The 15,619-nt window shown below is 36.4% G+C and overlaps 1 protein-coding gene across 1 annotated transcript; it reads right to left on the bottom strand.

Moving 5' to 3' along the window:
• Positions 1–6,605: 6,605 nt before the first annotated feature.
• On the bottom strand, positions 6,606–8,665 carry LOC103935750. The gene is made up of 3 exons (XM_009345557.3): positions 8,510–8,665; positions 7,085–7,269; positions 6,606–6,969 (listed from the first exon to the last, which is right to left on the bottom strand). Exons 2-3 carry the CDS (start codon positions 7,253–7,255, stop codon positions 6,898–6,900), a joined length of 243 nt encoding a protein of 80 aa, XP_009343832.1. The 5' UTR covers positions 7,256–7,269; positions 8,510–8,665; the 3' UTR covers positions 6,606–6,897.
• Between the last annotated feature and the right edge of the window lie 6,954 nt (positions 8,666–15,619).

Below are 15,619 nucleotides of genomic sequence, written 5' to 3'. Positions count from 1 at the left end.
TATTGGGATCAAGGACGACCAATAACCTCATGCTGGCTCAGCCACTATCGGTACTTTATATTTGAACGATAATTATGTAGTACTACATTCACGCATAAGAACTTATCTTGAAGTGCAATAGGATGTCCATAACGCAAACACCCACTTTATTACAGTAATAACAATATGATTGTATGTTATTAACTATAACCTTACTATGAACTCACCCTTTTATGTAGCACTGCAAGAAAACAAGGCTTTGGTGGCAACATATATTCTTCACATAAACATGCAAATTCGTGACATTTAATTATATGTGACAAAATTTCAACGTCACAAATCTCGTCATCTATATAGCGTCACCTATAGTCCGTATGACGAATTTTACATTTGCCACATATTTTTAGTATATGTGGCGCCACTTGCATCACTTACTACCAATATGTGTGATAGAGTATGAGTCACAACATACAACATTATGTGACCTATTTTTTCGACTCGTGTTAGATTTATAAGTGATGCTTTTGTCGTCACCCAATATGATCCCATAATGATATTGTTGCACTTAGTCAATATGAAATTGTCACATATTCCTTTGATAAGTGGTGCAACTTACGTCACATATGTTTAAATCAAATACCTAACTATTTAGGAATAATATTTGACGAATTAATTGTTTTTTTCTTTTTTTTTTTGCAGAGATTAAAAAAAAAAAAACACCAATTCATCACTGGCTCATACCTTTGGCCTTGGGATCGATGGCAATCCATCTTTGTATCTTGCCTTTTTGTGCCTCCACCTTTTTCCTATCTTCTAATTACCTTCATCTTCTGGTTGTGGTCACTCTCACTTTGGTAAGGAGAATCCTTGCGGTTGTGATTGCTCTCTTTGTCGTGACCTTTGTAGCATCTATGGCGTACTGCTCAAACTTGAACCATTGAATGGCGACTGGCTGAGGTGGTGATTTTTATGCTTCTTGTGGTTGTGTGCACATTGCAAAGGACTATAAGGAGGAATTAAACGTTTTTTTTTGGTAACTCATAGCAATGCTTCTTTGTTGATGAATACAATATTATTAAAAGGTGGCGTGATCTTTTCCTTGTGGTGCCTTTACGGTAGTTCTACAACTTGCAAGGTTGAATTAGTCCTCATGATTATTAATGTTCTTGTTGGTTGTTTGTGGATCCTTTTGGCTAAGGAATTGTATCGTATTCTTGATGATTTGTAATTATGAAGTTGTGTTTCTTTTGTAGTTTGTGACTTTTGATTGACGTATGGCATGTCTGCTCTATGTACGCTGTCGATCCTTCTTATTAAAATTTCACTTGATCTAAAAAAAACAATAAATTTATCATTATTTTTATGTAACCTTGCATTTGTAAATTTTTACAATTATAATATAACCTTAATTACTTTTCGTTTTCCCATATTCGATCATGTCATTTTGTTGTACTAGATTTTGTGCAAAAAATTGATAAACTTTGTAGGTCCAAGCATGGTTCACCACCAATATCATCGATATTGTCTCAACTTAACCACATACTACTAGGTCTTAAGTTTTATTACAAAAGGCCTTGGTGATATCAGGGGTAAAATGTGACATCCCACATCATCCAGGAGAGTGATCCTTATATGTATATTATCATCCCTACCTAGCATGAGGCCTTTTGGGAGCTCACTGGCTTCGGGTTCCATAGGAACTCCGAAGTTAAGCGAGAAGAAGGCTAGAGCAATCCCATAATGAGTGACCCACTGGGAAGTTGCTCATGAGTTCCCAAAAACAAAACCGTACGGGCGTGGTCGGGGCCCAAAACGGACAATATCGTGCTACGGTGAAGTCGAGCCCGAGATGTGGTGCGGGCCCGGGCCGGGGTGTGACATAAAAACATTTCATATATTAATTGTATATTATTTTAGGAGAAATTAGGTTCACATCCTTCTTTTTGTTACTCCATTGATTAAAATCCTATTAATTTTTAATTTTTTATCAAGGTCGTTGGGTATTAATAACATCACTAATTATTTGAATAATAAAATATTTTTATTTTTAAATATATTCCTTTAGTGTTAAAAATGTTACAATTAGTATATTTATATTTATGGCTAAATTTTTTATCATATATTTTTATTTTTAGTTTGTACCTATTTTTAATTTGCAAATATTTTTTAAAGGGCGTTTTGATATAGGCGCCTCGTTTTTTAATTTTTTAGACTAAACATACACTCCTTTTGAAAATTTGATCAAGCATTTTCCTAAAATTTTGGTTATTCATTTCAGTTTTGCACATAAGTTTATTTTGTTTAGAATTTTAGTTTTTCACGACTTTTCCTAAACATTTCGTTTTTTTTTTCTTTTCCTCTTATCCCTATATTTATGCATTTATTATCCATCTCTATGCATTTTTTTTATCGTTTGTTATAATTTTACTTCTTCTTTTTTTGTGAATATAGTAGAATATTTATTAAAAAAATTGTCAGATTTTATTATTTAGAAGACCCAACACATAATAAAGATTTGTTTGATTATATAGCTACATCTAGTTACCTATAATATTGACAAATTTAGTTTTATAGTGGATTTGATTTTTTGTATTTCTCGGTACATTTGGAATGTAAATGTACCAAAAGGGTTATGAGATAGAGACATTTGGTTTTGTGGTACATTTGTGATTTTTTGTTCATTTGGTCTTTTGGTACATTTGGAATCAAAACGCACCAAAAGGGTTATCTGACGGTGGGCACTTTTGGTTCATCTGTACATTTGAAATTTAAACGTACCAAAAGGGTTACACAACAATGGATACATTTGGTTTTATGGTACATTTGAACTTTTGGTATATTTGGTTTCTCGGTACATTTGAAATTTAAACGTATCAAAAGTCGATACTTTTGTTCTCAAATGTACCATAAGTTTTAAGTATATTTTTTATATATCTATACTTGAAAAAATATATATTAAAGACTTTTTATTGAGACATTTTTAATAGAAAGAGAATTTTTATTTTTTTTTAAATACTGATAATAAGGTAATGAGGAATTAGTTAATTAATTTTTTATTTTATTTTATTAAAAAAATGTCATTTAATGTGTAGAAGGGGATTGACGAAATTAAATTTCTATACTGTAGGCAATTAGTTGCTCAGTTACCTTATGCCTCTATATAAATGCATTTAAATTAATGACACGGAAATTAAATAAATAGAAAATTATTGAGGTGGCAATTGATCAAAGCAACTTAATTAAATCTTTAAAATGGATGAATGTTTAATCTAACAACTATAGAAAAGATGTAGGGCATTCTAATTTTCCCATTTTTTAATTTGTACCAATTTTCTTTTCATTTTTAATTTGTACCCATATATTAGTTTCTTTTTGTGCCCATATTTTTTAAAGTTTTATTTGTGTTTGTACCTATGTGTATACCGTCACGTGACATTGTATATTTAATCAATGATAGAAAAATTACATATGGTATATTTATGTTTTATGCCTAAACTTTGTATCATATATTTATATTTTTAGTTTGTACCCACTTTTAATTTGCAACATTTTTTTTTAAATTTGTAGTATTTTCTTTTTAGTTTTATTTTGTACCCATGTATTAATTTCTTTTAGCACCTATATTTTTAAAAATTCATTTGTACTCATAATTTTTAATCTTTTATCTGTACCCTAATTTATTTATAATGTACCCATTCTTCTTTATTAATGTACCACTTTGTTATATGTGAAATGTACCAATTTTTTTGTAAAATGTATCAATTTTTTTAACATTATGGATACATTTTTTTGCCATTTATTATTTCTTATTTTTACATAATTTTTATCCATTTATTCAATCAAAATGTTTGAATTTTTTTTATTGTAACCGTTTCTAATAGTATTATAATGAGGGATTTTAAATTTATAGGATTGTAAATCTCATAAAATATCAAACAATTAATGTCACAACTATAAAAATATAAATAGTAATAGTAATATAATGAGGTATACAAAGTCAAGGGACCTTGATCAAACTTTGAATAATATTAATAGTATTATAATGAGGGATTTTAAATTTATAGGATTATAAATCTCATAAAATATCAAACAATTAATGTCAAAACTATAAAAATATAAATATTAATAGTAATATAATGAGGTGTACAAAGTCAAGGGACCTTGATCAAACTTTGAATACTATTAAGGTTTTAATCAAATAATGTTAAGGATTAGGGACCGCATCCAAAGTATCCCATTATTTTATTTATGACCGATATGAGATCCTATTTTGGAACATAAATATGGTTACTCCATAATTTATGCAAGTGTGAATATACAAATGTGACCGGAATAAAATTCTATTGACCAGGTCATATATATCTTAGTCCATCTTTAATGCACGATCAATACTCAAAATCTTACTTGCAACATAATACTACGGTCTAGTGGTATTCCTCTTCACTTGTAAGTCAGAGGTCTTAGGTTCAATTTTCGTCAAAGGTAAATTTGAACCACATTATTGCTAGTCTATTGTGAGGCTTAGTTTACTTCCCACCCCTTGAGGTAGAGAATAACGTTTGTTTAAAAATAAAAAAAAATAAAAATAACTCAAAATCTGACCTTTATCTAAGATCCAAACATATACCCGCATGAGTTTGCCTCAAAATTCAAATGGTGAACCCGCATGGAAGAAAGGAAAGAGAATCTAACTAAGTCCCACCATCCCTAAAATTCCTAAACATTTGAATCATGGCTTAGAGCAAAATTAAAAATAATTGCTACAAGTCTTATCCAGCATTATCTATAAACTTAAATTAAGAACTTGGAAATTAAAATTTAGGTTTAAGTTTAACACTGAATTGTGCACGATGATTATATTCTTTGGAGATGATACAAGCCTATAAACTATAACGAAGCCTTTCATCACTACACATGCAACTCCGACAGCAAATGGAGAGATGCTACTACACAGTTAGCATCGTACCGATATTACTCAGCTGGTTTGCTTTATAGACTAGCTAGGAGCCTAGCTAGGAGGCGTGGCTAGCCATACGAGAAAATAACTAGCACAACCGCAAAGTTACGACTGAACTGACCTCTGCCACCAAAGATTAAAGCAGCTCTTTTTCGATCATGCATCAGCACAGCTTTAATCTGATCAAAAGAATGATCTGGACTGATCACCTACCACTGCTTCACAACACATGATGATCGACCAAAAATATACATCTCCGGATATAGAGATGTGTGTGTGTGTGTGTGTGTGTGTGTGTGTGTCAACACAATAGGATCGACCAAAAATATACATCTCCGGATATGGAGATGTGTGTGTGTGTGTTTGTCTCGATGCCGACAAAAAATAGTAAAATTTGAAACGAGGTTTAGTCTAGCCAAGACTGCATGCTGAGATTAGGATGAGAGAATTTAATTCACTTTAGTAACAGGCAGAAAAACAACTACTGAACTGTTAAACTTGTTAAGTAATTTGTTCTTAAAGGAAAAATGTATGGGTTGGTTTAAGCATTTACGTTTTTTTTTTTTTTTGCTTACAATACGTTTTTAACATTGATTGCAACTCTTACACGATTTTTTATAGGACAAGAATTCAAACTCTAGAGTAATTCAAACAACCAACTACCTTTTAGTGAAATTTTTCTTCCTAAAATGAGCAAAAGTCTCAAATTTGAATCCACCCTACTGCATATTGTTAATGCTCAAAATTAAGAGGTTAACAATGACTAGTGTGGTCGTGTGATTGGCTTTTGGTAGGCTCAAGATTGCAATGTTAAGAATTGAACAACAAAGTTTTAAGTGGTTTACTCCTCAAAATTGGGTTACGTCCACTGAGTTATTCATATATCTTGACCGAAAACTAACAGATAGCGCTCGGCACAAACTAATTTCTTTTTTTCTCTTTTTTTCCTACTCGTCCTCCTTCTGTAGGCCTTCAATATGCCCAAGTCCCTGGGCTAGAGTCTTCCACCACCTTTGCATGTAATGCGACGAATAGACTTAACCTGCTAGCTTCCCCTCCATCCTTTAGTCCACATGCAAGTGGCGATGAAGTGACATTCACTCAGGTCCACTTGCATGTTTTCTTGGGACAACGCGTACCGAGTGCCTTGCTCAGTCTTTGAATTTGTGAGAAATCAACACCCGAGTGCTTGATTTGTGATCAACCTTTATGTCCCTTCATAAGCTCTTGTTAAGAGAAACACTTCAGTTTGGATGTTACGTCAATTGGACATCACAGCAGAAGCAAGACAGCGATAGAAAATGTAGTTTTAGAGCCTCGAATAAAGCATGAAGTGTTCAAGCTTTGATTCAGGGAGACTGGTTTTCTAGAGTTTTGACAATTCCGCTAAAGCATGGTGATTAAGACAGAATAAACCACTTTTAACCCATATCTACACTACCGTCACACCGAAAAATTACTCATCTTGCACTCTCATCCGCCAACCAATTCCATTACCAATTCTCGCTGTTTCTGATAACTAGAAGAACACACACAAGAAGAACTGAAGAAAACATCAAACCGCAGCAGGAACACAACCCACGTATGTCAAATTAGCACAGGTGGGTGCTCGATCGTGCTATGATCATCACAATGCACCCACATAAGAATGTTGCGCTAATTCAGCTCATGTTGGTAACAGCATTTATTAAAAAATAAAGATAAATTAAGCCTTCATTCTACCGAGGCAAAGAATTAGGTTTACAAATTAATGGAAAATTTCCTAAAACCGAATTAAGCTGCAACAGAAATTTTCAAAAATATTATGTCCAGAACTTCCCATACCTATTGAATCAAACAGGGAAATTATACGTGAACATTCTCTGGTGTTGCAATAGAAACAATCTCCATGCTAAGCCTCTGTTACTGATGACTCCAAATAATCATGCATCAATTTAAACGATGTCCCCTGCAAAACCAAACTACTTCCGTCCCCTACTCAGCCTCTGCAAGTGATAATTGATGCTTCCCATTGACTTTCGGTTTTTGTTGCTCTGTAGCGAAAGAGTCAGGTGCATTAGGATAGACTTCAAGCAATGAAAAGAATAGAGCGAAAAACGGAAAACAAAATGGAGATGCATGATCAAAGGAGAACAACAGAAAATCTACCTGAGCCTCCATACAAGTACCCAAAAGTTCCTTCTGCTTTACACACTTATCATCACAGAGCTGGTTAGTAGCCATGCAGTTGAGAAATGCTATCATTTCCTTCATGCAAGGTTTGTGAAAAGTCCCAAATTTCTTTGGATTTATATACACCGTACCAACTTTCCGACCCATTCTATAACTAACACCTGTCCAAGCAAGAAACTGTTAGGTTCACTCAAATCTTGGAAGAAGAAAAATTCCGGTAGCAATTAAATCGAATAAATCATGGGGAAAGCTGCCATGAACATGACCACAACCATTGCTTTTATTTAAGTTAACACGACTACTTTCACCGAGGTGGAAGGCTCATGTAAGGTCTTATCCAGGAGAAAACCTGAAAATCTGGGTTCACAAAGTTGCACAAACATTTTACATAAAGTGGCAAATGCCGTAACCCTTTGCAGTTCAACTATTGACCCAAAAATGCCGCATAAAACCCAATTTGTTGCTCAGAATTCCAGTCTGCAGTCCAAACAACTGTCTCGTCCAAAGACGGTTGTTGTAATCGGGGTGAATAGGCTACCCACACCCTGTGACATAGGCTCCTAGCTGTTTTAATTCTATAGGTAAAGACTAAAGACCAAATAATGATGGTCCTGAAAGTCCTTTTAGAATTACTTACTGGTTTACAAGTATGCACATTCATCATATGCTTTTTCCCACTGCACCTTACAAAAGATTCGAATTGAAAATAGTAAAATAAAATTAAAACAGCGAAGCCCTGAAAGAACTGTATTCAATGGATGAAACGCACCCATCATTGTAAAATTCTTTATGCGACCAGTTCCACCATAACAGAAACAAGCGAGCTCACAAACTTTGACAGAGCAAAATTATAAAGCTTGAAACCAATAATATACACTCTCTCAAACTATCAAAACAATTGCAATTCAATGTTACAAAGCTCGAAAATCAAGACGCGGCACAATCAAATCTTCATTCGATCATCAGCAAGCCCAAAAATGGTACACAGGTATAGGATTCAAAACAGTAATGAACAAAAACCCAGTTTGCACAGTAAATGAGCAAGAACAAATTAACCAATTGCAGCATCAATCAGCGAGCGTAAACTAACCCACTTGCACCGTAAACCAGCTAATAACAAATTATCCCAGCAAGAACATATTAATTCAGTCTAAGTGTTAATCAGCAATCACAAAATTGACCCAGTTGCAGTGAAAACAAAAGAATGAGCACTCGATGCAAAATGCTAATTACATTCAATTAAATTAACAAACTTTACATTTTCCCCCAAATTTCACGACCTAGAACACCCTTTGGATCAAAATCAAGTAAAAAGTAAATAACAAACCCAATTCTACAAACACAGAAACGAAAGCATGACAAGTAGAGAAGAAGAAATGGAGGAAGGGAAGAGTAAATTACCGAATCGGTGGCTTTAACCGCGGAGAATGGCCACTCTAGGGCTTGCTGCTCTTTCGAATTTTTCTTTAATTTTCTCCTGGTGATTGATTTCCAGAGAGAACGCCGAAGTTGTTCGCAAATGGGACGGGGAGCAAAAGGTCCTAAATTGATTTGGGACTGGACAATTGGCCCAAATTGAGTAGCCCCTATTCAACTCGGGCTTGGATAATTGGCTTTGGGCTGGCCTTATTAAAATAGACAGATGAAATTAACAAAAATTTAAAAAAAAAAAAATATATATATATATATATATATGTAAGGAAAACTGGATTTCTATGAGTCTCGTTCTCTCGGTCTCCAAACAAAAACTTTATTGTCACCCGGTATAGGTATGTTGCCTCAATTGTCTTTGTGGCAGATATGTATTTGTGTGGTGCTTGTGTTAGTTGTGGTCGAGGAAGGGTTTTACTCTGTCTGTTTGTGCAAATTCTCTCTATACCAATGTATTAGTCACTGGAGAATACGTATCCATGTGAAAACTCATGTAACTAGTAACGTTCATCAATTGCTATAACTTCTTGTAAAATAACCATTTTAATCTCAATCATTTATATCAAATCTAAGAGTGAGTGATCATGTTTTACCTGATCACTTGGTGCATGAGAGCATTCTTATCTTCTCACTTTCATTTGAAGCATTTTCATTAGGTAGAAAATAAAACGGATTTTAACAAGAGTTCGTTGGAGAAGTAATAATTCGTGTAGCCGTTGAACGTAATACGTGAATAATGAACTTTGATACTATGTTATAATTGAGTTTAAATGCTCTTTGTATATCTACCACAATTATTTATGCCCATCTAAAATTGACAACCAAGAAAAAATAAGAACATTACGAGTGGACATGTGACGATTTTTTAATTTCTCCGATAAAACCCTTGGGGGGTGTTTGTTACACCTCCTTAGGAGGGATTGGTTTGGACTAGCTTAAATAAGACTATAATCCTATGTTTGGTAAGGTTCTAGACTAGAATAAGTGGGACTTGCCTCGACTACGAGGCATTCCGCCCTTCGCTAAACCTCGTTAGCTAGTCCTCTGCTTTCACTTGGTATTAAGCGGGACTACAAAAACGAGGCAGACATCCAGTTCCAGTTCACGGGGTCCACTTCTTTTTCTGCATCACTGTCATCGTGGCCATGCCGTGGTGCTTGGAATCGGGAAGTTGGCTTTTTGAGAATTGGAGGAGTTCTCAGGAGGGTTGGGTCTTGGAATTAAGAGGGCTGAGATTTTTTTTATTTGATTTGGGGATTTTGAAAGTCAGAGAGCTGAGACCTCCAAACCACGAACTCACCCCATCTTTCAGATATGCTCACGTATTTCAAGTGCAAAGGAGAAGGATGGAAGATTTGAATGTTGATTGTGAAAAGCGTCTAGTATGCAAACCAGATCTTGATTGTATAAAGGCTCTACATTTTGACAGCGAGGTAATTTGGATTCCAATACCCCAATACAAATTCTCTTAATCGATGAAGAAAATTAAGAGATTGATACAGGATTTGACAGAGAGAAAATGATGGGGAAGAGATAAACGATAAAGGATATAGGAAGGAAAGGAAAGAAAATGTTCTTGGTTCCATTCATCTCCAGACTTCACCCTTTTTATTATTAATTTTTGTTTAATTTTCAAGTGAATTAAAATTTGTCAAAAAATTATAGTATGTGACTTAGTCCGACATTGCACCAAATGCTTCACTAAGTTAGTCCAATTTAGTCTAGTCCAAACCAGTCCAAGCCAGTCCAGCTTAGTCCCTGAAGCTAATCCAATCCGAGATAATCTGGTCCAATAAACGCACTCATGAAGTGTTTTCTTTTTATAAAAAAATTATAGTTGTGGACTTTTTTTGAATTTCGTATTAAATTTTTTGATGCGTACTCTCAGTAGACCACACGCAAGAGTTCCTCTAAGAGCTGCTGCATGTGTTATGAAAAGTCAAAAGGAGAAAATTGAAATCCTCTCCATTGTATGGAACAAAGGTAACAACTTACCGTTAGCAATCAAAGCCAACATTGCAAAAAGCGAAGGAAGCTAAAAATCATGTCAGATACTATAAATCGATGTCCTCCTACTATTACGGCGGGCAGCGTATACGCAATTGGGCACACGGAAATTCCTATGATCGTTGCAGTGGTGGAGCCAATGTGGTGGTATGGTCGTCTATGATCTTAATAATTTTAAAAACTCTATGTATATTTGTACATGTATTATATTTGACTCTATAAACAGTTAAGATAAACTAAATTACAATCTTCTCTCATCTTGTGTGAAACTCTATTGTGCGCACCAAATACTCGATGAATGCCTAAGTTGACTAGTATTAACAGTTTTCAATATTACACCATAGTTTCCTATAGCCATCCTCTACAAGCCTATACCGATCATTAATGTTGGCAAGAATCGATAAGTTCCTACCAGGTGCTCAACGAAATTGTCCAATAAATTTTTTTTTTTTTTTTGTCAAAATTATGGCCTGTTAGTTGAAAATCTTGGATCCACCACTAAACCCTTGATTATTATTTTTTTTTTAATTCCTAAATATTCAACACTCAATCAAGTTGATGGATGATGAGCGAGGGAAACAAAAAAGAAAAGTTGGTGGGTATATGGACCCTTCTCAATATCCAAAGTACCAACAGCACTCCACTAATTTGCACCAAACAAGCAACTAATCAAGTTGTTTTCTTCATCCTCCTTGATTGCCAATTGTCCATAATTCAAATTGCTTTAGCTTGAAGGCGTGTCATGGTTAGAAATCAGTCATTTCATCAGTAATTATTAATTATCTAATCTCTCAAAGTATCTCCAATGTTATCCTTAAAATTGTTCCTACTACATATACGTTCTGGTATCCTCCAATGGGCCAAAAATGGAGTCCCTATAGCATGGGGACTCGCCAAAGTACTAAAAAAAAAATCTCATGTATAGGGGTGTTGTAGGAACTCTCAATGGGGAGGGGTCCCTAATCTTTTTGAGTTGGGTGATGTCTCCACCACGCGAAGAAGGTGTGAAGCTGTTGTGCAACTACAAAGAACGCACCCAACACGCGCGAATACTTCTTACTCGCATTAGTCAGGGGTGGCCCTCGCTGCTTTGTTCTTTTGCTTATTGATAGGAAATCAACAGTCATGATAGGTTTTTTTTTTTTTTTTACTATTTAGATCAACGACTGTGAAATTAACAATAGTTTTTATTTTTTTAGTCCCTACATTTAAGAATTCTACTATAACAACCTCCCATTAGAAACAATATTCCTCTAAGAACCTAAATATTCTCTTAAAATCTGTAAAAGAGTCCTCAAGAGTGGTGGTAGAGACCCTAAATTAGGGTCTACCATTGGAGATACTCTTAAGGATTGAGGGTTGAAAGAATTAGAATATCTAATTTAAAATCAACCTGGGAATGCTCCAAATGTTAAAAAAAAAAAAAAAAGAAGTTTACTTTTATGCATTACTATGTTTTCGACGTGATATCCTCTCACTACATGTAATTTTTTGATAATATGTTTACTTACAATAAACGAGAATTGAAATCCTATTGAATCATTTGTGTTTACTTAAATAATGAGTGTGGAGCCAAAAATAATCACAAGGCGACGCATGGATTTTTGGATAGAAGAGAACAAAAATATCATTGAGGCATATCGGGATTTATATACGCGAGCAGCGAGCAAACATCCCTCAACCAAGTCAAAAGTGCCCAAAATAGGTAACAAATTCAAAACTATTTCATCCACCCTCATCATGTATTCTTCACAAGGTAATTATTTCATAACCCCCAAAACATTTCTTTTAAATTGTGTTAATTAGTCAATTAATGGATTTATTACCTAATTAATCTATTAATGGCTAATTAACTACAAATTACACCAAAAAATACCACAAATGGCGGGTCCCTATTCTCCTAATAGGGTCGGCCATATCCCTATAAATAGCTCTCCATTCTCTCAAAAAACTACTTCCAAGTCTCTTGCAAAACTCTACAAAATTCTCCAAACAATCTTTCCTCAAAATTCTAACTTTGGCATCGGGGGTTCTTCGGCCAAAGTCCCTCCCAAAATTCATCGTGGGTGTGTGAGACTTTTTGGCCTTGACCAAAGGTGTGATTTGTTTTGTAGGTGCAATTTTGTCCAAGAAGAAGAAGGTGGCAATTTGCATCCACAAATTGGTGTTTTCATTGAGAGCTGAGTTCCACACTCGTAGAAGACTCTCGCATCCAAGGTTTTCTATTTTCTTGTCCATTTGTAGATTTTTCGTACGTTCTTATTATTAGAATTTTTTATTTGCAAAAATTCTTTGATAAAATGTAAAAGAGAAGTATAATGGCTAGAAATTTAGAAAATTCAACAAATGAAAATTTCAACATTCAAGAAATGAGACCACGGCGATCCATGAGGCTAAATGTGACAATAGGTGGAGTGGCACCACCATCACAAGTTTCCACCACGGGAACCACCGCAGTGGCTACTACGATAGCTACCCACAGCAAGGTCCATAGTGTCACCATCACGGCCCGAGCCGTGCCATCCAAGGGGGCTTACGGCACTAAGGCCACGGCCCAAGCCATGTCACTTCATGCCTAACTCGAGCCCAATGTGTTGCCAAGCCGAGCCCAAGCCTTACACCCTGCGTGCATCACACACCGAGTAGCCCACTCTCATGGCCTAGCCTACTCCCGCAACATTCTAAGCAGCCCAAATCGGCCCAAGACTATCTCAGCCATCTGGACTAACCATTTAGCCAGGGGCATTTTCACCACGTTTCTTCACAGATTTGACATTTCCCAATTCAAATCTCGTGCCCAGAGCCTACCACACTTTTACTGCTCAAGAGGCATATTTCTTCCAAGCTCTTCCAATCCAAATGACGAGCGCCCTTGCATAATAGACAATCTTGGTGAATCAACTCTTGCAACGCACCGAGATCCAACGTGCCCTGGACGAAGTGTCCCGAAAAATGACAAGGGCAGACGAACCTCTCCACCAACGTTCCGGCAAACAACCACTTGACCAGTCACGAACCGAGTAGTTCTAACATAAGACACTCCCGACTGGACCCCTGAGATAGTGTATACTCCCGTCTTAGCGCGTGAAGGAGCGTGCACTCTCAGTTAGGCCCATGGATAAACATACACTCACGGTTAGGGGCCACACTCCGATAATTAACATGAGCAACCTTCCAGGTGAAGTGTTCATTCGCGGCAAAGCCCACAAGGAGCATCTTCTACCTTACATCGGAGTAAGTAGCATAGAGGACGGAGAAAAGCAGTCACTCAATCCGATTCAAGTTCAACCAGCAGCCTGCGAGTTACCCGCTCGCCTGCTAGGAACATACCACACCTACCATAGTTGCGGCATAGACGAGCCGAACACATGGAAGAGTAGCTAGACCAACAGGTCACCACCAGGGGCAACCAAGAGCTCTGCCACCCCCAACAAAGGCAAATTCAGGAAGAAGTAGAAAGGCTCTTGACCGAGCGATTGCGTAATTTCTCGCATAACGAAGCTATTAACAACGCGTTCCGATGAGACATGACCAACATAAGCAAGTCATCTTTCAATGACAAGATCGAGCAGATGGGACTACCCCATATAGATTGCTGGATATAAAAACTACTTCTGTTCCGACAAATGTAGCATCTCAACTTAATGGCATGCTGGGGGTAGACGAGTACCAGAAGGACACACCAACCCAACTACCAAGAATTGGGGGCAGGCTAAGGATTATTTCGGTTGTCCCAGCAGTCTAGCTTTCCTTAGCTGCACTCACGATAATTATTTCCATGCTCTCCAGTGCAAGAGGGTAAACCAATTCTCCGACACCCAAAAAGGTTTGCTTTTCAGCGCGAGAGGATAAACTAATTACTCTCTAGTGCGAGAAGGTAAACCAATTCCCCGACAACCATATGGGTCTGCTATCCAGCGCGAGAGGATAAACTAATTGCTCTCCAGTGCGAGAGGGTAAACCAATCCCATGACACCCATATGGGTTTGCTTTCCAGTGCGAGAGGATAAACTAACTGCTCTCTAGCGCGAGAGGATAAACTAATTGATCTCCAGTGCGAGAGGTTAAACCAATTCCTTGACACCCATATGGGTTTGCTCTCTAGTACGAAAGGATAAACTAATTGTTCTCCAGTGTGAAAGGGTAAACTAATTGCTCTCCAGTGCGATAAGGTAAACTAATTGCTCTCTAGTGCGAGAGGGTAAACCAATTCCCGACACCCATATGGGTTTGTTCTTCAGTGCAAGAGGATAAACTAATTGCTCTCCAGTACGAGAGGGTAAACTAATTGCTCTCCAGTGAGAGAAGGTAAACTAAATCCCTAACACCCATCTGGCTAAGCTCTCCCGTGCGAGAAGGCCACATAGCTCAAAAGATTGAATGCTTAAAGATTAACTAGGCAACAAATGGTTAGGGGGCAGCAGCCACTTTTACACTTAACAGTTCACTCATCCAACACTTCATCTTTAGCAACTCTGATCTTGGCAGCTCCATCCTGAAGGAAAATTTGTGAAAAACATGTTCATTTAAGCAACATCAATAGCATGCAATTAACATATTAAAGGCGGAATCATGCTTGTTATGCACTTAAAACAAAACATTTACCCATGAAATTCAAAGCCTAGTAGATAGGTGAACCAAGACTCAACTCAAAACAAAGTGAGTTGAGAAATCAATACCTTTGTAGATTCCTCTTTGCATAAGCAAAGGCTAATCACCCAAAGAGAGGGTCTTCATTCCTTGCATCTTGGATCCATGGATTTGGATGGATGAAAAGGTTTCTCCAAGTTCCCAAAATTGAGAACCTGTAAGTCTCCACACCAAGGTATATTGAAGAAGAAATGAGTGACCTAGAGGAAGTAAGATTGCTAGATTTTCCCCTCTAGATTGGCCAAAATTTTTGAGAGAAAGGAGAGCTTGTGTTCTCATCCTTTCCCCAAAAATAACCCTTAGTAAATTTTAGGCTATAAAGTCCTTTATATAGTCCCTTCAAATAAGTGACCTAATGGACCAAAAGCCCTATTCTTTTACACATGGCTAGCCTATAGGTTTATTGGGCTTTCAAGCCCTTTG

The sequence above is a fragment of a genome, unplaced genomic scaffold, assembly GCF_019419815.1.
Source record: "Pyrus x bretschneideri cultivar Hongxiangsu unplaced genomic scaffold, Pyrus_bretschneideri_v1 Contig5, whole genome shotgun sequence".
Lineage (NCBI taxonomy): Eukaryota > Viridiplantae > Streptophyta > Magnoliopsida > Rosales > Rosaceae > Pyrus > Pyrus x bretschneideri.
The sequence above is the reverse complement of the archived record's forward strand: the minus strand, read 5'-3'. Positions and strand labels throughout refer to the sequence as shown.